The 25,010-nt window shown below is 37.2% G+C and overlaps 2 protein-coding genes across 2 annotated transcripts; both read right to left on the bottom strand.

The window, feature by feature from the left end:
• Positions 1-39: 39 nt before the first annotated feature.
• Positions 40-7,802, bottom strand: sxph (saxiphilin). Its single transcript, XM_056253806.1, has 17 exons — positions 7,479-7,802; positions 6,372-6,535; positions 6,165-6,264; positions 5,898-6,077; positions 4,014-4,176; positions 3,863-3,927; positions 3,554-3,711; positions 2,692-2,878; positions 2,452-2,600; positions 2,070-2,160; positions 1,926-1,976; positions 1,663-1,845; positions 1,135-1,282; positions 937-1,019; positions 677-861; positions 410-596; positions 40-203 (listed from the first exon to the last, which is right to left on the bottom strand). Exons 1-17 carry the CDS (start codon positions 7,534-7,536, stop codon positions 160-162), a joined length of 2,196 nt encoding a protein of 731 aa, XP_056109781.1. The 5' UTR covers positions 7,537-7,802; the 3' UTR covers positions 40-159.
• Positions 7,803-8,327: 525 nt separating this feature from the next.
• Positions 8,328-24,369, bottom strand: sfi1 (SFI1 centrin binding protein). The gene is made up of 31 exons (XM_056253805.1): positions 24,018-24,369; positions 23,859-23,930; positions 23,675-23,785; positions 22,502-22,596; positions 22,313-22,430; positions 21,438-21,540; positions 21,188-21,344; positions 20,337-20,498; positions 20,140-20,210; positions 19,932-20,024; positions 19,583-19,680; positions 18,425-18,491; positions 18,142-18,272; positions 17,223-17,304; positions 16,946-17,124; positions 16,786-16,861; positions 16,545-16,640; positions 16,309-16,385; positions 16,120-16,222; positions 15,910-16,006; positions 15,671-15,831; positions 15,468-15,542; positions 14,041-14,115; positions 13,776-13,952; positions 13,450-13,667; positions 12,730-12,825; positions 12,427-12,637; positions 12,166-12,238; positions 9,837-9,972; positions 9,182-9,284; positions 8,328-8,640 (listed from the first exon to the last, which is right to left on the bottom strand). Exons 1-31 carry the CDS (start codon positions 24,161-24,163, stop codon positions 8,494-8,496), a joined length of 3,606 nt encoding a protein of 1,201 aa, XP_056109780.1. The 5' UTR covers positions 24,164-24,369; the 3' UTR covers positions 8,328-8,493.
• Between the last annotated feature and the right edge of the window lie 641 nt (positions 24,370-25,010).

The raw sequence follows: 25,010 nt of genomic DNA, 5'->3' as shown, positions 1-25,010 counted from the left end.
ATCTGTGTTCTTTGATGAAATTGATTGAACTCACAGATATAAAATATATCTTCAAATAGTATTTTATTGTATGTCAGGAATGATACAAAAGAAATCATATATGACCCATGCTTCTTTTTAACATTGTCATAGGCCTAAATGCCATTTCATCTAGGTTGTTTAGAATATCCTGCACACATCTTGATTGCAGAACTGTAAGATATCTGTAAAAAAAGAAAAAGAAAAAGAGATAAATTACAGTGCAATTAAAATATCCATGAATCATTTTTGAAATAAGAGACATTTTACCTATGTGCATTTTTATAAAATCAAACTATTTTAAAAATCCAGTGATCGTAATATTATAAATGGAAACAAATAATTGGTATGCAATGCATACAATAATAATGTTTTTTTTTTTTATTCTTACTTGAGTGTGTGCAGTTAAAGATGCTTTCAGCCTGTGAATAGAACTCGTCTCCCAAAATGGTGCGATAGTCCACGTGACTTGTGTGAACGAGGCACTTTGTAGCATCTTTAAAGAGCAGGTCACTCTCTCCATACTGCTGAGACTCAAACAGGTGGAACCCAGTATCTGAACGAGCTGCTATGGTTTCCTATAGCGCAAAACACATCAGTATTCGGATTCTAAAAGACTCACAAATCAATCAGATGATTATAATTTCAGTGTGCAGACCTGTGACTTCATTAAGAGGTCATAAATGCGAGCTGTAAAAACAGGACGTGTCATAACAATATTTGGAGGGACTGCCCCTAAGTTACAGGTCTTCCATTCTGTCAGAGGAGCCCGACTGCCATCGCTGCAAAGCAGCTCAAAGTCCCAAGTAAGCCAACCCTCAGCCCAGCCACTGGTGTTTAGACCTGTCCATCAAACATATCACACATTATCATCAATGAGATTCATCCCGATGACATTTCTCATTGTGTACATCTTACGTTCAATGTTGCTCTCCAGATTGTGGTGTTCCATAAAGGCCACATCTCCAAAACTCTTCCCACTGGGGTCTCCAACCAAGCATCTGGAGTAAAAGACATTTTAAAGCCTGCAAAGCTGTATGGTTGCACTATAATACACAAGCAATGGGTGATCAGATATATTTTCCTGTACACCATTTTATTTTAACTGTTCCTCACCTTAATGCACCCATATTGCCATAGTAACGCTCATTATGGTTGTCAGCACACCGTTTGGTGGCAGCTTCTTCAGTCCCACCCATACACACCTTACATAGATTGCCTTGACCTCCTGGCAAACAACCTTTCCAAAACACCTCAGCATACACTGAAAACAGAGAGTAACATTAAATAGGACCTATTACGCTTTTTTACATTTTCAACTTTTTTAGTGTGTAATGTTGCTATTTGAGCACAAATTCCACTCCGAAGGGAGTTAATTCCTGCTCAGGGCACTGATCCAGCTGGCCAATCAGAGCACATTGCTCTTTCAGAAGGAGGTGCTTCATAGAGACAGGAACTAAACAGAGCGTTACTGAAAGTCTGGGAAGAGAGGTGCACTGCTGGAACAATATAAAACATGGAAAATAATAAATGTGTTTTTTGTACATTCAAGTACAAGACCCCAAAAATCAAAGACTTTGTAAAAGGGCATATATTTGAACAGTTTGATAAAGTTACCATGCAATAGAAAGGAAAATGTAGTACCATTATTCGGCTCACAGGGGGCGCTGCTGTTGTGCTCTGTGCTAAGCATGTGTCTTACAGGTAAAACCCAGCCAGCAGGGCTGTACATGTGACCGTGGCAAGAGCGTCTACCACCCAGGCTTCCAAAATATAAACTCCGGCTTGTCCGACGAACAACTGCCACACCATACACTGATGGTAATTCTGAAGAGACAAATATATTTTGTAAAGACATACTAATAGGGATGTATCATTTATGTTAAGCTTGTTTTATTTCTTATTACCATCACTTTCAAAATGGCCACCTGCTCCTTCAGGAATCTCACATTTCTCTCCTAAATTTCAAATGAACCAACAAATAGAAAAACAAATCAGGGTGAGATGAACTTGAAGACATGAGTGAGTATGACTCTGGATGTGTTACATACCATAATATTCTGTCACCACAGGGACAAGGCCACATTTCCCAGCTATGAAAGCATGAGTGGCATCCAGAGAAACAGCATCCACCTCATCCCTCTGTGAAAATTAACAGTTGATTCTGTTTTAGATATTCACTGATACTGAGGCAATCGCCAATGGCAAATAGCTGAAATAAAATAGGTTTGAGTAGAAGTACTAAAATAACTCAAACTGAAATATTTTTTAAAGCTAAACTCAGAAAATGTACAGGCCATAAATATTTTTGGTGATGAAACTGTATTCTGTAATATTTTTTATCTAAAATAAATGAGTATAAATAAAATGATGTTTGTTATAGATTTTTGTTTAAACATAAATCACAATTGCTGAAAAATTGTCTTACTAGACCTTGATCTTCTCAATGCAGTCACTCATAGATGAGGCTTTTACACACACCAGAGGATCGGATTTTATGTTAAGAGCCCACTGCTCGCATTTCTTCTGTTCAGCATGACTTATACAGCACCACCTCACCACACTGTCCTCCAGCGAGCTACCTAACCACACACACACACACACACACACACACTAAAGTCTAAGCTTATCATTTCCAAGATTATATGTTACAGAGGGGAAGCAATCTTTCACCTTCATGTCCAAGGCCCTTGAGCAAGGCCACATAGTCCAGTCCAAGAACCTGGCTCATATCCATGTCTTCCATCAGAACTAATAATTTCTCAGTCACATCTTTGAAGAGAAGGTCACTCCAACCATAGGTTGCTGATTCAAACAGCTGGAAGCGCTGACGCTCCCTTCCCCTCCAACCAAATGACATCTTCAAAAGAAAACAAAGCAGCAAAGATTTTTCTCTCTCTCTCATAAGATACTGAAATCCTATCAGCCAAGATAATAATAACATTATTAAGGAACATCGCCAGGAACCTGAGGTCAACTTGACACCGGCAGGACCATCAATCTGTAGTGGGACAATCTCTTTAAAGGGATAGTTCACCCAAAAATGAACTCACTGGGACAATCATTTAAGTGTCTTCTTTTATATTGCACATATTTGGAATGACATGAGGATGAGTAAATGATGACAGAATTTTCATTTTGTACCCATTTAAGATAAGTTTTTCCATTTACTACAAGACTCTGGGTTTGTGTCAGGTTTGAGTTTGTAGTTACTGAAATGACTTATACTTTAATTTTACCATTATGTATCCTGCATACATTTCACTTTGCATCTCTTTGCCAGGGATGTCCAATCCTGCTCCTAGTAATCAAGCTAATCAAGGTCTTAATAGGCATACTTGAAACTTCCAGCAAGTTGGAGCTAAACTCTGCAGGACAGTGGCCCTCCAGGACCGAGTCTGGACACCCTCTTTGCTCAGCAAATAAATAAAAAGAGATTGAGACATTTCTGGTTTGTAATTAAAACTTTACAGTACAGGATGGTCGGATCAGACAATTTTTATGTGTCAGTTTTACCCTTCACCACAAAGCATACCTGGGCAGTGACCAAGAACTTTCGGGCAATTTTACGCGTGTTGATTCTTGTGACCACACCCCCTCCAGGGCCTCGTCCAAGGTTACATCTTTTAAAACTGCTGAGGGGAGCATGAGTACCATCTGTACACAGCAGTCTGAACTCATCTTTCTCACTTTCTGTTGAGTAAAGTGATCAAATAGAAACGAGAAAGAGAGGTCTTCATCATATAGGATTGAATCACTAGTGCACCCATATAAGCATAAATGTTACACCATGAATGTACAATTTGTTGAAATAAAACGTTGTGTAAGAGTTCATTGTGTTAACCATCTATGCTGTCCAGAGCTGTGTGATCCACAAAGGCTACATCTCCTGCCCGTGACTGCAAACATCTGGAAGAAAAACAGTGAGACAGTAAGATCCTAAAGGTAACTTGGCAGTGACTCACTGATACAGACGTAAATAGGATTATTTTAACCTGAGTGCTCCTTGGTTGTGGTAGAATGGTTCACTGTGAGATGTCTCACAATGGAAATTTTTCTGACGAATGTATGACCTTTGACCTTGGCACAAGGAGCAAAGGCTGGCTGCCATTGTAGTTGCTCCAGGCACACAGCTGGCATTGAAGAAAGCACTAACCGCTGACAAAACAGTCAAAATATGAGCACTGGGAACTCGACACAATCATACATATTTTTGAAGACTTTGTTTGTTTAGTTTGGGAGAACATGACGGAATACTCCCTAGGTTATGACCCAAATTACCAAGTGACTGGAAATATACAAACAACAACAAAAATCTGGGAAATCACTTAAAACTTAATCCATTTAATCCTTAGAGATTCTAACAGTAGATTTTGATGTTTAAGGTTTTCATGTAATATTTACACTCACCGGCCACTTTATTAAGTACACTTGTTCAACTGCCCGTTAACGCAAATATCCAATCAGCCAATCACAAGGCAGCAACTCAATGCATGTTGACATGGTCAAGATGATTGAAGTTCAAACTGGGCATCAGAATGGGAAAGAAAGGTGATTTAAGAAACTTTGGGGCGTCGTGGGCTAATGGTTAGAGAGTCAGACTGGTAACCCCAATGTTGTGGGTTCGATTCTCAATACAGGCAGGAAACGATTGAGGTGCCCTTGAGCAAGGCACCTAACCCCCAATCACTCCCTCTGCACCACAGCAAAAATGGCTGCCCACTGCTCCGGGTGTGTGTCTTCACTACTCACTACTGCACTAACTTGGATGGATTAAATGCAGAGGACAAATTCTGAGTATGGGTTACCATACTTGGCCTTTACATGTCACTTAACTTCACTTGAACGTGGCATGGTTGTTATTGCCAGATGAGCTGGTCTAAGTATTTCAGAAACGGCTAATCTACGATTTTCACACACAACTATCTTTAGGGTTTATAAAGAACAGTCAGAGAGAAAGAGAAAATGTCCAGTTAGCGGCAGTTCTGTGGGTGAAAATGCCTTGATGATGTCAAAGGTCAGAGGAGAACCAGACTGGTTCGAGCTAGAAAGGCAACAGTAACTCAAACAACCGTTACAGTTACAACTGAGGTCTGCAAAAGAGCATCACTAAACACACAACACGTCGAACCTTGATGTAGTTGGGCTACAGCAGCAGAAGACCACACCGGGTGCCACTCCTGTCAGCTAAGAACAGACTGAGGCTACAATTTGCACAAGATCACCAAAATTGGACAATAGAAGCCTGGAAAAACGTTGCCTGGTTTGAGTGAGATTCTCATTTCTGCTGCAACATTCAAATGGTAGGCTCAGAATTAGGAGTAAACAACATCAAAGCATGGATCCATTCTGTCTGGTATGTGGGATATTTTCTTGGCACACTTCGGGCACCTTAGTACCAACTGAGCATTGTTTATGTCACAGCCTACCTGAGTATTGTTGCTGACCATGTCCGTCCCTTTATGACCACAGTGTACCCATCTTCTGATGGCTACTTCCAGCAGGACAAAGTGCCATGTCACAAATTTGGCCTCCAAATGGCCTTTACGCAAATGGCCTCCACAGTCGCCAGATCTCAATCCAATAGAGCACCTTTGGGACTTGGTGGATGATGTCAATATGGACCAAAATCTCTGAGGAATGTTTTCAGAACCTTGTTGATTCTATGCCACAAAGAATTAAAACAGTTCTGAAGGCAAAAGGGGGTCCAGCCCAGTACTAGCAAGGTGTACCTATAAAGTGGCTGGTGAGTGTATATTTTATTTTATTTCAATTAACAATAATGAATAATTCTAATTAATGAAATATTTTGTAATAGTTTTAAATTTAGTCAGCAATAACACTGCTTATATACAACTTATGATTTGCGGTCGTCTTACCCTGACTGAGGGGCTCATCCTCTCCCCAGGGCAGGAGGTTTCGAGAAAGGAGATGTCCCAAAGGGAGACTCCAACCTGCAGTCCAGCGAGCTCCACTATGACAGCTCCTACTGCCCTTCAAAGAGCGCATATTAAAAGAACTATTGTTCCTCACCACCGCGACTGCAAGAATACAGCCACCTAGGAGATGGAGGAGACAAAGTGGAAAAGGAAGATGTTTACATGTTAGTGCTAGCAGAGTGCAAACTACATTAGGATTTTGTATACCATCTCTGTAGATTTCCTTTGCGACTACTGTGAGACCGAACTGTTTTACTGCAGAGTAGACCTCTCCAGCATCCAGAGTCACTAGGTCAGCTTTATTATCCTGATAAAAGATAGTGGCAGAATGTAAACCATCTACTTTTATGTCTCAGGGGTTGATTTTTTAAATTAAAATAGATTTGAGCTTATGCGGTATCATACGTCACCCACCCGTATCTTATTAATGCAGTCAGCAGTCCCATAAGCTTTCACACACGAGAGACGTGCGAAGGCTGTGACAGCTGCAGGTGGAAGGACAGCGACCAGTGCTTTAGCCAGATCTGCACACTTTCTCTGCTCCGGCTCTGATACTGTACACCAGCGGATCTTCTTACCTGAATCCAGGTATTCAGGCATACACTTGCAGAACATTTCAAGTTTGACAAATCAAATATTTTTATGGTGGGAAACCATCTTAGGATTTTAAAGACCAAAGAATGCAGCAAAAGGAGCTGCTAACATTAAAAGGCGTTGCAATTATACCAATGAGGGGGATTTTTTCAATATTCTGGTGATGGGAGACTTTTTGTTGTTGTTACATACTGCAAATAGAATAGCTTTCACAGTGTTTTCAATTAACGTTTCAGTAACCACAAAGTTGCTTTTACTGAGATGATTAGGCCTACTATAGCACCTTTCTGTATGATTAGTATTAGAATTCATAATTCCAAATTCCAGAGAGATTCACAGAAATGAAACATTCACAAATAAATAGAATGGGATTACGACAAGCCATCATGTTAGGAGTTTTACAAAAATTCATAAATAAAATGACATTTGCAAATAAAAAATATTTAGAAATATGTTTTATGTCACAAGCACTTTGCATTTATTTGTGGCTCATAATCTATTTATTTGGAAATATGAAACTTTTGTTAAACAATATGAAATAATGTCATTACTTAGGCTTAAATAACTTAAAACTTACAGGATTTATTAATGTATTCTTGATTGACATAATAAAATCGGTACCTCGCTACGCACGCTAATTTAATAACACATTCTCCTAAATTTGTAGTGATATCACCCTGAGTAGATTAAAGTGCGTGTGCATTTATATATAGGCTATATATATATATATATTTAGCAATGTTCAGAATAAAATGTGGCTATGTTAATTGGGAGCAACATTTTGCAACCATTTAATGCTACTGAAAGTTCTGGCAGAGCAGCTGACATTTCTGTTTACTCCCTAATCCTGAAATACGTTTAAAGCTCTGAGAATTTTTTTAATAATTATTTTGATGCTTTTCTTAATTTTAGCAAGCGCGCACTTACCCCAGCTGGTGATGGTGCACAGCAGAATGACAACAATAACTCCCACTCGCTTCATCATAGTATCAGAAATCTCTTCTAGGAAAAATAAAATCACAGTAACTGTTTAACATCGAGTCCTGAACAGAAGTTTCAGTTGAACGGGCATTTCGCCTACAGAAGATCTTATTGTTTTGCGCGAGTCTGAAAAAAATATGTATTGGGCAAGCGGGTGTTTCCAAAGCGAATAGTTCTTATAATAAATGTGCGCATATGGAAAATATTACTGGAACTCTTGTGTCACGTGGAACATTCTCGTCCAGGCATATTTTCTTGCTTTGGCGTTTTATGGAATTTCCAGAAAGCGCCTTTTGTTTGGAATTGTGTTAAATGCTATCAATGGTATTAAATGCTACTGGACTTAACGCTTCATTGAAGCAGCAACGGAGTCCAGGTGTAGCAAGATTCCAAGATAGGATCCAACCTAACTAACAAAAATATGCTCCAAGAACGTTTTGCTCACTTTATTAAGTTATCAAAACGTTATTTCTGAACACTCTACAGTTCTCTAAAGGTTCAACATTTATTATTTAAAATGTCTTTAAAACGTGTTTGTGTGGGGGGGGGGGGGGGGGGGGGGGGAATCATGGAATTATATGAACATTAAGTGAACATTTATTTTAACATAATTATCATAATTGCAAACATTATGGGAACAATACTTTTGAACATTCTGAAACATCCAGAAAGTTAGTTCCGAGAACGTTCCTTGTTGATAGCTGGGAGCATTCCAATGTCACAAAGGCCAACATAATTTTAATTCAGGTAATCCATAGGATCTCAAGTTAAATAAGCAATTTCAAAACATCAAAATATGTGATTTAATGCTTTATTACAAATGAAGTATTTAAAACAGTGTATTTGAATAAATAAATAACTGGAATAAAAAAAAAGGTTTTAAATTGACTCAAGGACTACAAAAATACAATATTGTTTAGAATTATTTCTGGAATAACAGGTTGCACAATATAGTCTTAGTCTATATTCCAAACTTGGTATGAGTTTTTGTATTAACCATGGGGAGTAGTAGTTGGCTCTGGATGGTGTTAACTCTGGCAGCATGGCAAATCATGGTGGGTTTCTGCTTGTTTAATCTCAAAGATAGAGAAGAAATGCGACTCTCAAGCTGCAAAGAAACATAATATTAAAAAATTACTTTGAAAATTAAAATAAACAAAACCAGAGATTAACAAATATCTACGGTCTAATCAGAGCAAAAACTAGAATATTTATAAAGATATTTTATATAGACCACCATGCACAAAATCCATTAGACTTAGGGAGTAATGACAAGCATAAAGATAATAAATGTAACATTTATTATTAATCACTAATATCAGATCTTAATAATGTCTAATATTTTCCATATTATAACTTTCCAGTATTGCACATCATACATAAAAGCAAGGGTTTATGCAATCTGTAACATTTATCTAGTGACACTCCTGACAGCTGGTTTTGAGCATTTAGATTTATGTTTACGTAAATTCTATGCGTGTAAAAATATGCGTGTTAAATGTAAACCACCAGTGTCCTCTGTGCAATAGTGCAGTCTGAGGAACCAAGAGTGTTGCCACGACTTATTTGTTAATCCTTTACTGTACATATTTAAAGATGTGAATTTGTGTACGAGTGTGTGCAAGAAAGAAAGAAAGATATATGGATACCTCACTTAACTCCTTTAAGACGCTTTCTCTTTCCTCAGTCTCTCCCTCAATGCCTGTTGTTGCGAGCCAGTTACTCAAGACCTTTTGGAGCTTACGCCATGTCCTAAACACACACAAACGCAGGCTGATTTCACTATATTGGTAAAAACATCTCATTAGGTGCAATGTTTTTATATGAAGGTGATGATATTTGTTATACCTCTTTTGTTCGATCAAAAAATAGAAAAGCAAAACATTCCTTTCCCTAATTTAACATGTTAATAAGAACCCAAATATTTTCACCTCAGTCTCTCAAACATAGTAGAAACAACTATTCATTCCAAAAGCCAAGTTTGTGTGTGCTAGAATAAATAACCCACTTTAATATGTTGATTCAATCAAACTACAGCTGGAGGGTCAATTCACGTTTTTTCAAAGACAAAAAACAGCTCCAGTCATAAAATGCATTTCCAAAGTAGTGGTTTCAATTTTAGGAGATTTGTGACTTTACAGCAGGATCACATCAGAAAAACAAACCAAAAAAAAAGTACAAAAATAGTATGCAAATCTACAATTATATATGTGTGTATGTATTTATAATTCTAACAACTTTAATAATTAGAATAATAATTCTAAACACTGTATATTTATCCCATTGAAAGCCAGATTAACATACTGTAACTGTTTTCTGTCTTGCTGGTATCGTTGCATTTCCAGTCTAATATCTAGTAGTTCTTTGGTGAGATTTTCAGTTTGCTCCACATCCACAGCCTCATCTTCCTCTTCCTGCTCAGGTAATCTTTCGTGCATACCTACAGCCCGGACAAAATGACAAGAGTAAATATGTCACGGAAATGAAAACAATCAAGCAAAAATAACTTATATATACACTCAACTAAAGGATTATTAGGAACACCATACTAATACCGTGTTTGACCCCCTTTCGCCTTCAGAACTGCCTTAATTCTACGTGGCATTGATTCAACAAGGTGCTGAAAGCATTTTTTTTTTTTTTCAACATATTGATAGGATAGCATCTTGCAGTTGATGGAGATTTGTGGGATGCACATCCAGGGCACGAAGCTCCCGTTCCACCACATCCCAAAGATGCTCTATTGGGTTCAGATCTGGTGACTGTGGGGGCCATTTTAGTACAGTGAACTCATTGTCATGTTCAAGAAACCAATTTGAAATGATTCGAGCTTTGCGACATGGTGCATTATCCTGCTGGAAGTAGCCATCAGAGGATGGGTACATGGTGGCCATAAAGGGATGGACATGGTCAGAAACAATGCTCAGGTAGGCCGTGGCATTTAAACGATGCCCAATTGGCACTAAGGGGCCTAAAGTGTGCCAAGAAAACATTACACACACCATTACACCACCACCACCAGCCTGCACAGTGGTAACAAGGCATGATGGATCCATGTTCTCGTTCTGTTGAAGCCAAATTCTGACTTTACCATCTGAATGTCTCAACAGAAATCGAGACTTATCAGACCAGGCAACATTTTTCCAGTCTTCAACTGTCCAATTTTGGTGAGCTCTTGCAAATTGTAGCCTCTTTTTCATATTTGTAGTGGAGATGAGTGGTACCCGGTGGGGTCTTCTGCTGTTGTAGCCCATCCGCCTCAAGGTTGTGTGTGTTGTGGCTTCACAAATGCTTTGCTGCATACCTCGGTTGTAACGAGTGGTTATTTCAGTCAAAGTTGCTCTTCTATCAGCTTGAATCAGTCGGCCCATTCTCCTCTGACCTCTAGCATCAACAAGGCATTTTCGCCCACAGAACTGCCGCATACTGGATGTTTTTCCCTTTTCACACCATTCTTTGTAAACCCTAGAAATGGTTGTGCGTGAAAATCCCAGTAACTGAGCAGATTGTGAAATACTCAGACCGGCCCGTCTGGCACCAACAACCATGCCACGCTCAAAATTGCTTAAATCACCTTTCTTTCCCATTCTGACATTCAGTTTGGAGTTCAGGAGATTGTCTTGACCAGGACCACACCCCTAAATGCATTGAAGCAACTGCCATGTGATTGGTAGATAATTGCATTAATGAGAAATTGAACAGGTGTTCCTAATAATCCTTTAGGTGAGTGTATATATATATATATATATATATTTTTTTTTTTTAAATCAGTTTGAATGAATGATTCAATGACTCAATCACACAAACTTCACTTGTTTCATTACTGGATGAATCTGTGTTTTTTAACGAATCTCGTTAAAAAAAACAATGACCTACCCATTTTTAACAGTCACTTGTCGCCACCTACTGGTGTAACAATGCAATTGATACAATCTTTTTTTATAGTGTCAAGTTACTTTCAAAAGGTGATTTCCTCTATTTTGAATGCTACTCAAATTATAAACTTTCATACCGTCCTTCGGATGAGACGTTAAACCGAGGCCCTGACTCTCTGTGGTCACAAAAAATCCAGGATGTCTTTCGAAAGAGTAGGGGTGTAACCCCGGCATCCTGGCCAAATTTGCCCAGTGGCCTCTGTGCCCAGTGGCCTCTGTCCATCATGGCCTCCTAATCATCCCCATATATATATACCAATTGGCTTGTGTGGTGTGGTGTGTGTTCTGGCGCAATATGGGTGCCGTCGCATCATCCAGGTGGATGCTGCACATTGGTGGTGGTTGAGGAGATTCCCCCTTCTATGTAAAGTGCTTTGAGTGCCGAGAAAAGCGCTATATAAATGTAATGAATTATTATTATTATTATTATCTTAATTTGAATTATTGTAACAGACAAAATAACACTGTGGTTGAAAAGACTGTTTGTGAAGCGGTTTCATGACACCTGCTCTCTCAGGCTCAGCAGCAGTGCCAATGGAGATTTGAATGCTCGCTGTGATCGTACTTGTCAAAGGTTTAATAGTCGAATTGTTGTCATTTAGGAGTAAGACTGTGTGGGTGTTTGAATTGAGGTTGCGATCTTTTAATGAATAATCGTGCAGCTCTACTTCATATTATGAAAGATTATGTTTTTTTACCTTGTTTTGGAAGAAGGTGGGAAGTGAAATGAGTAGAATGCAGTAGGCGCTCCTGATTCCTTAAGATTTTTTGCTGTAAAACAGAATTTGTTTTGGAAATTCACATTTAAGCCAAAATACAAATTTTCTACTAGGAGGCAAGATGACGAAACAAAAACAAGAATAAGTAACGGAGTAAATAAAAACGGGGGGGAAAAGATACAAAACCTATTTCTGTCCTAGCCTAAGAACAAACAAGTGTTCTTACAGCATCATGATTACCTTGCCATGTGATACTGAGACAGTAAATGAAGATGGAGGAAGCAGTATGTCCTGGCCGGTAGCAGCAAAATATCCTGGAGGACCAGGTTTGAGTGGGAGGATCCTAGGTTTTAGTACCATTGCAGGTGACTCCAGTGGGTTTTGGGTCAAAGGGACTAAGGTTAACGGAAAGGAAGGACTGCTGGAGTCTCTTACAGACACCCTCTGACTACTGAAGCACCATAGAGAAAGGTAGATGCTCATTAGTATGTGAACAAATTTTTTTTGTTTGATTATGTCACAACGTTTGTGTGAGTACTACACCTGCTGATCTTGAAGTCATGCGGCAGAGGTTTGGCTGGAGACTGCAGCAGGTCATCTGGTCTTCTTGGTTGCAATCTAGATGCTCGAACCGACCAACTGCTGACAAAACAGGAGGATCAGATTTAATCGAGACATGTCCATCAGAATAAGTTTCAAAATCAGAATAAATTTTGAATAAAAGAAGATAAATTAGAAATAAGATATTGTGTAATAAATGACTTATTCTTTTCCTATGATACCTATTAGTTATAGTTCCTGTAGTTACTATAATTACACTATGCATGCATGTTTTTCCATTGACGGTTCTGACCAGGGTTATTATAGTTAAATTAAACTAAAAGCATAAAAAAAAGTGTTTTGTTGTTTTAAATAAAATAAACATTAACTGAAATAAAACTAAATATAAAATATTTTAGTTTAACTTGATGTACAAAAAAAACTAAACTAAAACTGAAATAAAAATTAATAAAACAAAAATACTAATATTCTAACTAAAATCTAAATATAAAAATAAAAACGAATTCAAAATATTAATAAAAACTATAATAGTATCTGATAGATAGTAAAATAATACTGGTTCTGACTAATATATAGTATATTATATATACAATTTTTAACAGCCTCGCCCCAAAAAACTAATTCTACTAGCTACTTTAACAACTAACAAAAAATAAGCTTAGGTTAGGATTAACATTTGCAATAAGAATGACTTTGACTCACAGGTGATTGATGATGGAATCTTTCTGCTCTGCTGCTTGGCTCCTGATTGGAGAGGCGGTAGGAATGGGGGTGTGGTCTTCTGGCAGAAAAAAAGACACACACTTCTTGGGGTGGCTGACTTTGGACGGCACTGTTTTACCCTTGACAGGCTTGCACAGTGCCCGCTGCTTCCATCGAACGGCACACCGCCTTACCACGTCCTGGAGCTGACGACAGCTCTGTATTTGATAAGGATTACTTATATTAATGTAAACAAATACACACACATATACTTTATAGACTGTAGAATGAAATGCACAAATATACAGTAACTATAGAAACAGCACCTGTTCATAGCTGTGCTGGGCAATATTAGTTGAGAAAGCACTCATGTGTGCTGTGTGCGTAAGGATGTGTGTGACACCCTCTCTCAACAGTTCATCTCTGTAAAACTGAGCTGCCTCAGTCAAACGCTTCTGTTTTCTCTGACGTTCTGCGATCCACAGCCGCCACATGCAAAACACCTGAAGCATATAGAGCAAACTGTATGAGACTATGCAGGTGCAGGAAACCTGAATTGTCAATGATAAACAGTGCAAGATCTGGCATTACTTTGGCCTGGAGGTTGAGGGACCAATGCCAAAGGGCAGTCTCAGTTTGCTCCGCCTCTCTTCTTCTGCTCTGCAGCTGTGTGTCATAATCATTCAAAATCAGACCAAAAATACAATATAGAATCTTCAAAGAGAGTAACAATCAATCATTAGTAGCTTCATCTCAAAAAATGAAATGATGCAATGTCAGCAGCTTGAACTACAGTAGGCGAGGCTATAAGAAACCTTTAACACCACAACAACAGCTATATTTAAAGGGGTCATATAATGGTACATGCACTTTTACAAGTTGATTGTACTGAAATGTGTGTTGGCAGTGCCTGTACACAACCATCATAAAATGATAAAAATCCATCCAGTGTTTTTGTTTTAATCTCCTTATATGTTTTCCCCTGCCTCAAATCGAGCCGTTCGACCGTGTGACGTCACACGGTCGGAAGCCCCTCCCACGATTGTTGAATGACAGCAGCGTTTCAACACAGACCCGCCCTCGCTCGTGAGCGAGATGTCAATCATAGTCTGCGCGGACCGGCGCGGTCATTGTTGATATGCTGGAGCTCTGTCTATGAGCAGAATGGCGTCTAAGAGATTGTGGTGTTCTGTTCTTGGGTGTAATAACGAACACAGCAGTCATTTTAATGTTCCTAAATCCGAACCGCTGAAGACGCAGTGGCTGAGTTTGTTTTCGAAGGGAATATTCCTCACGAGCAACGTCAATGCTTTCATGTTTGCGCGAATCATTTCTCACCAGACTGCTTTATAAACGAGGGTCAGTATAAAGCTGGTTTTGCTAAGAAGCTGCTCATGAAAAAAGGATCGGTACCAGATATTCGTGTTCCTGCTGAACCTCTAGAACAACTGAAGTGAGTGTAACGTTTTATTAAACTTTATATTAATATTTATATTAATCTTTGCAAATCGCTAGCTGCACGCTTCACAATGAATGCGTCTAAGGTTTACACTCAGGGTACATTACGGCATGTTTTCTATGTATGATGTTCTCAATATAATTCAGAATCCCACGTTTATACTGAACAACGCGTTATGGTGTGTTATTGTGTTATTGTGTTACAAACGGTGTACGGACAGAACAGAGAGGCGGGGTGAGCAAAGCTCATTATCATTTAAAGTCATATGCACTGAAACAGCGTGCTGAAAACAGAGCTGTTTTTGACCAAGTAAAATAAGTGTTTTCTTACAATACTAATGAGAATTTTTAATTAAAGTATATTACAAACTTTTAATTTAGACCCTAAAGAATCATACTAGCTTGTACAAAAATGGCATTATATGACCCCTTTAAACAAAAGGCTGTACCAAGTGGACATGAAATGGATGTTGTGATCATCTTTTCTTCCCTATTGTAATGTATATCTGAGTGAAATAGCCTTTGAATATGATTGAGCACTTTGCTAAATCAAAACTCACTTGTGTTGTCCAGCAGATAAAAAAGCGCTGATAAATCCTCAACCTGTGAAGCTCAAAGCTTCTTTTCTTCATTACCTAAAAAGCATAAATTTGTGTATATATATATATATATATATATATATGCATATCACATAAATATTACAAATAAATTAAAACATATATACGTAAAAAATAATTAAGAATGGGACTACTTGAACTGGCACCTGATATGTTTTGTGATGGTGAATATTGCTGGTCCATCTGTTGAGGGTTCTTTTTCCCAGCGTTCTGCTGTAGTGTCTATTGGCTCTGTCATTCGCCAGTCTCTCATCTTTTACCTCCATGCTTCGCTCTCTCCATCTTCTCAAAGCCACTTGCATGCGTACTAACAGCACAGAAACAACACTGAATAATGTCATCGTTGCACAGACTACTAACAGTGGTATTTATATAACCAAAGTACATTTCTCCAGGTGTATTTGAGCTTGTTTCAGGCCTTCCTCCTGTTGATGACGTTGACGATGAGCAGATACTGTTCTCTGTCGCCATGCCAGAAACACCTATTAGACATATAAAATGTCAAATGTTTAGTAAAATGACAAAATTGCACTGATAAATAATAGGTGTTAATTTTTTACTTCTGTTATATAACTAATTTTGATGTTATAAGCACCTGAGATAGAATGTGCTTTTGAGAAAAACATTTTGCTCTGTTTTCCTTTTGCCTCTCTTCCATCAGCTGTGTCACGTTTATTCTCCATGAACAGAACATTTTCCTGCAGACACAAATAAAAAAAGGATAAAATAGATTACATTTCTTTAAATAAACACTACAACAATTTAAGTAAATATATCATGATACCTGACCAGATGTTGCTGATGCTCCTGGTAACGGCACTCCACATTTCTGTTAATCGATTGAGTCTGCAAATGGTACGACTACATGCAAGCATGGATGTAAAAACAACGAGTTTATCATCTTCAGAGCTGCAAGCTTTGTATATACAGAAAACAAAATAAAATACACTAGTATATTACAGCAATATTTGTAGATATACTGTACTGTATACTGTGTCAAAACAAACATGATATTCATACCTTCCAAGCTTCCAGAGCATGTTTGAGCAATTTGCTGTGGTGGTGTTTCTCCATTTGTGCAAGTTTCTCTCTTTTCTGTCTTTTGTGATCTACATACTGTTAAACAAGCTCAGATTTACTTTAGATATAATATTTCAAACCAATAACAACAACAACAACAACATCATCTGCATCATATGATGATTACAAAACATTGTCAGCTGTTTCCCTTAGTGAATAGAGCCAGTTGTGCTACTCGTACCTGATGCCAGTCTGCCACGGCTCTTCTCAGACACCGCTGCCCATCATGACCCTGTGCCTGCTCCAAACGTCTCTGACTGATCAACAAAACACAAAAAAGCTGAAACTTCAAAATCAAAATACTTTATTCAGTTTATTCAGCTACATTATCTGATTCATACCTGGTTTGTAAGTTGGCAACGAGGTTTCTCCATTGGTTCAGGGCCTTCCGTAGAAGAGTGTTTTTGTAAAGTGAGTCAGCTGCTGTTTGTTTGAATCTCTCCTCTCTACATTGTACAGCACTGCAGGACCACTTAGACCAGGCACGGGCACAACACACATGCTCGGCATGCAACACAGCCTACAAGAAATATACTGATTACTTGGTAAAAGAGACAACGAAAATCTTGCTGACCCAAAACTTTTAACGCCAATGTATATTCATGGTTGTCAGCATACCGTTCTTTCAGCAAGTCTCTGATCTCCTCGTACCTCCAAACTTCTCCACCATGTATAAAACGCCCAACTGCAAGTTTGTTGCCTATAGAGGACAAAAACATGTACATTTTTCACTACAATACAACACAGACATGGATCTACATTGTTGTATAATATCAAGGAAATGCAATTACACTGCCTCCTTGTTTATTGTAGATGCCTTTTTGTTACACATATTTAGCCAATGTATTGAATATAATGCATTGCTTACAATTTTGTTATTTATTTTTGTGTCTAAGAACCACAACACTGTTTTGGCAGAGATGTATAGTAATTGTTAGTTATGTGTGTGTGTGTGTGTGTGCCTACCCATGAAAAGGAGGAGCAGAAGTGTGCGAGTTTATGTGTGTGTGCTCAAGGACACAAAAGACTGTGGTTCTACTCCTAGAACTTTAAAAGGAAATCGGCCATCTCGGTTAAGATAACTGGAGTTCAAGGACCTGAAAGGGCGGACAGCTTGCACCCGAGAGGCCTTGAGAAGCCTCTTGGAAACTTTGGGAAAGTTACAATTTATATCAATCAAGAAGATTAGAACCTAAATTCGGCGGCAAACAACAGGAGTATAAAAGACTGAAAAATTGATTGCCTCTTTGAATACTGATTCGTCAGTATCCCAGACGCCTAGAAGCCCAGAGCTGACTGAAATTTAATTGATTACAAAAAACTGCCAACCAAGGCTTTGATTTGTAGTGTTTCAAGACTTTAAATAAGAACATACCACAGAGAAGTCTTCTGACCAAATTGTAAGTTAATTTAAAAAGCTTATATTTTAGGCCAGACTAACTTACTTTACCTAACCTGAAAATAATCTTAACACCCTTAACCTTATTAAGTACACACCGCAAAAAAATGCATACACTACTTAGCTACAGAAACCCACCTGTCATGTTGTTCAGCTCTTTCTTTCCGCTCTCGTTTCTCTGTGTGTTGCGCTGTGAACTCCATCCAAGTGTTTACACATTGTGGGAAGATACGATGAGCAAAGCAGGCATCAGCACGTAGTTCCAACTCCTACACATTTGTTCATATACAGATTGTGTGATAAAATATTAGAAGCATTTTTTAAGGCAAAAATTGTGGAGTCCATGGAACAATGAAAAAAGTGCAGTCCGTCAAGACCTATGACCTAAGATAATGAGAGTGTCAGAAAGTGTGGTGGCTACCTGCATTTGTATGTGCTCTTTAAGACGTTTTCTCCAACGATCAAGGCAAAATCTCAGCACAGAGAATCTATTGATTAATAACAACCGTTTAAAAGCCTCACAGACAAACTCATGTTTATTAATGACCTAAACTATAAAACTCAGCAAATAAAGAAACATCCCTTTTATAGGATACTGTGTTTTAAAGATAATTTTTTTAAATCCATTTAAGATTTACAGATGTCTATTGGAAAGTGTTTAGACAATGTTTTTCATGTTTGTTCAATGAACCTGTTATGGAATTTTTCTATTATTACTCTGATTTCAGTGATTCCTAATGATGGCCTCATCTGTTCTCACGAATGTAGTGAGAGGGGGGCCTTTGGGTGATAATTTACTGTGGTTGGGAGTCAGTGGAGGTAAGGAAAAGCAGGTGGTCAAGGGGTCATCTTGAGTGCATTTGTACGTTATAGCCTAAAGGGTTAAGGAGGCATTTACCTCTCAGGGCCAGGGAGAAATAGGAAAAAACAAAGTATATCTCTCCTGTGAGGGGAGGGCAGAAATAAGGCCTTGGAGGACACAAGATATAAAAAAGACAGACACTGCTTCTATTTATCTCTCCTCACTGACTCACGAATGTGTATTGGTGACGAAGATCTCTCTTGCAAGAGAATAAATACTTTATAAACTATTAAATTGGACTCAGAGTGTCTCTTACTCAGTGATGATGTTTGTTGGAAAGGAAAAGCCACAACAAACCATAAACAATTTTTGACATATTCGAGAAGTTGCAAGTTCCTTAGTGGGAGAGTGGGGTAACATCTCACAGTAAGAAGAACTGGCAAATCTGGCTCAGTCCAAGAAGATGAGATGCACTGTAGGACTTAAAGTTGCTGGTGGACACACCACATACTGACTGCTACTTTTGATATTCACCCTCTCTTTGTTCAGGGACTCGTAATTCCATTCCTGTTTGTCAAATGTCTGTGAAATTTGTCCCGTTTATGTCTCAGTTGTTAAATCTTTTAATCTTCATACATTTATGTTCAAAAATTAGCTGGGGAAAAAGCAGTTGTAAGTGGGAGGATCTTTCTTTTTTGCTGAGTATATATGGCATGCTTCAAATTAAAAAGCACAAGCAGAACTGTAATTTTTTTTAAACTAATTTATGCGACTAACTTGTGATGAGTTTGTGCAACACTCATCTGCGGTTGCAGACTTCTGTCCTCAGCCTGATCCAAGCGCAACTGCCAGACTTTCCAACACCTTTCCAGGAACTGCAAAAAATCAATATCCATTTCTGAAAAATTAAACTCGGCACAACTGCATGACGTAACATTACCGATAGATGACTGGTAGACTAGGTGTTAATAATTGCTGTTATCACGGCCTGTTTTTAGTACGGAAAAGTCTTTTATTTAAAAAAATTATCAAGAAAATGTTTTTATTTCCACAAATATATTACGTTTAAGGACAGTTCTGTCATGTTTTTTTTTGTGTATCTGTTCTCTATTTGTGTTGTTCTTACAATATGATGATGATGCTGGACACTAAGATTCTTGTTGAGACGATGAGTTTTACTGTGAGTGACGTTTAGAGTAAGGCCTTTTAAACCCAAACGCTGTGGAGAAATACAAGACCATCATAAATAAACAAGAATAAAAAATAAAAAAAGCTACATAACACATAAAAAAAAAAAACATGTTGAAACCTCTAAGAACAAGTACACCACTAACCAGAAGATAGAGTTGTCTGTGACGCATGGCAGCCTTTTCCCTTTTAGCCTTCTGTGAGCACATACTGACATCTACATAACAGATCAGGAAAAAAATGCACTACGACGTGCCATCATGCTTTCATCGACATATTTCATTTCTTCTAGGAGTATAAAAGTAATTGCGAACTGTCTGTTTAACGGTGTAAGCAAAGATACAGTGTCTCCAGTTGGAGAACGCCAGCCGTTGGGAGCCGTGCTGGGCCAGTTGGTCTGCTCTCTGTCCTCTGTCTTTCTCAGCCTGCCTGGATTGGAGCACATTATACCACTGACACCAAAACTTCTCCAGCACAGAGACACGCCATACATCCTGAGCAACAGCTGCAACACAGAAGAAAAATTTAATGTGATTCAAGATAAACTAATGCATAAAATCCAAAAAGGAAAAGCATAATTGTGACAGATCAGGATGCCACTGTAACTCAAGTTATAGCAACAACAACAAAAATCCATATATAATAAAAGTTTGGGGTTTGTAAAAACATTTAATTTTTTTTAAAGAATTCTCAAGCCTGCATTTATTTGATCAAAAATACAGTACAAATAGTACTATTGTGAAATATTGTTACAATTTAAAATAACCATTTCTATTTTAATATATTTTAAAAATGTAATTTATTCCTGTGATGGCAAAGCTGAATTTTCAGCATCATTAATCCAGTCTTCAGTGTCACATGCTCCTTCAGAAATCATTCTAATATGCTGATTTAGTGCTCAAGTAACATTTCTTATTATTATCATCAAAACAGAAAACAGTTGTGATATTTAATAGTTTTGTGGAAACTGTGATGCATTATTTTTTCAAAAATCTTTGATGAATACAAAGTTTAAAAGAACAGTATTTATTTGAAATAAAAATCTTTTGTAACACTGGTAATGTCTATATTCTCACTTTTGATCAATTATAGACATTGCTGAATAAAAGCATTAATTTATTTTAAAATAATCGTTCCGACCCCAACATTTTGAACAGTAGTGCATATAATAAATATAAATAAAATGAATCCCACCTGTTGTCTTGTTCTTAGCCTGTCTGTTCTCTGTGTGTCTGATCCATCCATGAAGTGTATGTCTTGAAATCTGAAGACAATAGTGACGATGAGCTTTGGACTCCTTCTCTTTCAGAACACAGGCATGTTTCATCCTGCCTTTCCAGTGCAGCCATGCCTGTGAAAAACAGCATTTTAGAGATCACTCAAACTAGACATATATATATATATATATATATATATGTATTCATTCACACACGCTCATACTCACTTTGCTTTGTACAGTATGAGACCAGTGTTGCAAGGCAAGATCTTCCTGATGGCACGCCACATCCCTGTGCTGTAGTGCAGTGTTCCACACAGTCCAGACCCACCTTTAATAACCAACACATGCACAAAAATATTTCACATTAGTATTTTACTTGCAAGCCGCTATACATAAGCATTACTTAACTGTTACACATGAATCTTTATATCTTATTATATAAACTATTGTTCAAAAGTTTGAATTTGCATTAAATTAATCAAAAGTGAGTAAATAATACATCTATAATTTAACAAGACGTCTATTCCAAATAAATGTTGTTCTTTCGAAGTTTCTATTCATCATAAATCTTGAAAAAAATGCATGATGGTTTCTACAAAAATATTAAGCAACACAACTGTTTACAACATTAAAAATAATAATAATAATAATACATTTTTTCTTTAGCATAAAATCAGCATTTTAGAATGATTTCTGAAGGATGATGTGACACTGAAGACTGGAGTCATGGGTGCTGCCATCACAGGAATAAATTATATTTTGAAATGTATTAAAATAGAAAAGTTATTTTAAATTGTAATACTTTTCCACAATATTATTGTCTTTGCTATATTTTTTATCAAATAAATGCAGCACAAGAGACTAAAGCATAAAACAATAAAAATGCTGTTTATTTATTAATATAAGTATTGTCAACATATTGATTGATTTGTGATTGTATACTTGCTTACTTTTTTCTCTAAATGTTGTTGTCATATTCAAGTCTGTCATTTATGTTACACTCCAACCCTACACCAGGATTGTAACACTGTACGGTCTGCTTCACTTTATATATGTGGCTCTGCATTTTTGGTCTAACACCACATGATAGCAATGCTCACTTCAGCACAGCGAGTCTCTCGTGCTGTACTGCTGCTTCTTGCATCCTGTGTTTCATGCGACACATGTCCAGGTACAGCTCCCAGCCATTCCACACACACCGCAGTTTGTGCTCCGTCTCTGCAGTACAAATATTCAGTTACAGCTACGTTTGTTCAACTCAAACATTAATAGAATAGCAGTCTATATACCAAAACTGATTGCAAGTTGCAGTTTCTTCTTTTCTTCTCTCTGGACAGCAACATACTCCTGCCAGGCTTGAAATGTTTTGCTGTACAGCATATACCTACAATAGGCAAAAAAGAATAAAGACAGAAATATTACAGGTGGTGATCATTGAGGTCCTAGCCCTTAAGCAAAGTGACTACAGAACAAACATTGAAGACAAAAAAAAATTTGCAGTATGGGATTGGGCACACAATACCATTCAAAAGAGAAAGAAATTAATACTTTTATTCAGCAAAAATGCATTAAAATAATAAAAAATGAAAGAAAAGACATTAATAATGTTAAAAAAGATTTCTATTTCAAATAAATGCTTTTTTAAAAAACTTTCTATCAAAGAGTCCTGATTTTTTTTATTGCAGTTTCCACAAAATATTAAAGGAATAGTGAAACCTAAAATGAAAATGACACCATATAAAATTGATATTAAATAATATCCTGGCTTTTCCCAGCTTTGTAATGGCATTGAATAGTGCCCACATTTCTGAAGCTCCAAAAAGCGCATCCATCATCATAAAAAAGTAATCCATACGACTCCATTGGGTTAATAAATGCCATCTGAAACTAAGTTTTTGTAAGAAAAATATCCATATTTAAACCTTAAAAAAAACTATAATCACTGGCTTTCGGCAATGGCCGTACGCACGTTCATGAGAGAGTCAAGTTTAGGTGGAAGGCTGACCTCTGACATATGTATATGGTGTAGCTTAAGCTTAGGTAAGAATAGACGGCTCTCGTGAAAACCCCATTGACTTCCATAGTATTTTTTTCCATTCTATATAAGGCAATGGGATGCATCAACTGTTTGGTTAACTATATTCTTAAAAATATTTTATTTTGTGTTCAGCAGAAGAAACAAATTCATACAGGTTTAGAACAAATTGAGTGATGACAGAATTTTCATTTTTAGGTGAACTATCCCTTTAAGCAACACATCAGCATAATAGAATGATTTCTTCTGAAGGCCCATGCAACACTGAAGACTGGAGAAAAAGCAGACGAAAATTCAGCTTTGCCATCAAAAGAATAAATATCATTTTAGAAAATATTAAAATAGAAAACATTTCACAATATTATTGCTTTTACTGTATTTTTGATCAATTAAATGCATCCTTGTGAGCATTTGAGACTTAACTTACGTATAATGGCAATCTGCCCTTATATTTAGGGTCCATTCCTTTCTTACGTGCCACCACTCATCTTTCCAAGCTCCCAAGGTCTTCCTCAAGATCACCTTACAATAATGAGATCTAAACAGAAAATACAAATTTTATTAAATAAGTGAAGAAGACTGACTTTTTAGTGCACTAATTAAACACATACCTGGCTTGTGATGTTGTTATTCGTCCAAATGTCTTCTGAATCCACAAGTGAAGGAACTTCCGAGCAAGGTGCCTAAACAATCAATGCAATAATCACTTCAACTGTAAACGAAAAGTTAGAGGATGCCACTACGGCGTTATAAAATGAACGAAGTCCTACCTTATCCTTAGCTCTTTGAGTCTACCACCTCGGTTCCAATTGTATCCGACCCGGTACGTGTTTTTGCGTATGTGTGTTTTACGTGCCCGGTCCTTTTCAACAGCAGAAGACAACTGTTTCCCAGCTTTTGGTCTTGTCGCTTGCATCTTCAATGGTTTTTTGGAGCATAACTTACATGAGTTTCAGTCAATCAGCGCACTGTCTAGAACCCGGTGCTTGAGCTATAACTGGTAGAAATAAAATTATTAATGTAGCTTTTAAGGGTTTAAATATTTCACTTAAGGCTTTAAAGCTACTACAGATCATTAAATCTGTCATCTAAGTGCTATCGTACTGACAACAACCAACAACAAAACATAACTGCCGCTCTTCTGTGTTGAATGAATATTCTTCCGGTAAAATAATGTCATAATAAAAGACTTTCTTTAAAAGGGGCACTTTGATATGGTTATATTGCAAATAATAATAACAAGAATGACTCTTGTCAACCATGTTGTAATAAAGTTACAATATTAATATAGTTATATTAAAATAATGCAGTTATATTAAAATAATTATATTTGAGTGATTAATGTGGCCTTAGATACAATAACTGATCTTGTATGCCTCACTGTACACAGTAGGCCTATTTTGTGAATTGAAGCATTGATGTCAGTCATGCAGAAGTCATTACAAGGTTATGGTCGACATTTCAGTTTGTGAGATTTTTTAAGAGTGTTTATTTATGTATTTATTATTGCAATTTTATCAAACGAAGGATATGCATACATACAAACAAACAGTATTTTAAACAATAAACAAGTTATGACATAAGAGTTAACAAGAGAAATTATATAAAACTAGCCTGTTTTAAAAATGTCCTAAGAAAAAAGAGAGCACAGAAATGAAGATGAAAGCATATTAAGAAAGATTATTAAACATGGTACAAAGAGATGTGGATTTTTTAAATGTTTTTTTTATTATATTAATAGCCATTGAGACTGTATTTAAATA

Source organism: Rhinichthys klamathensis, unplaced genomic scaffold, assembly GCF_029890125.1.
Source record: "Rhinichthys klamathensis goyatoka isolate OS25496 unplaced genomic scaffold, OSU_Roscu_1.1 h1tg000109l_1, whole genome shotgun sequence".
Taxonomy (NCBI): Eukaryota; Metazoa; Chordata; class Actinopteri; order Cypriniformes; family Leuciscidae; genus Rhinichthys; species Rhinichthys klamathensis.
This window is presented reverse-complemented; position numbering and strand designations above follow the sequence as displayed.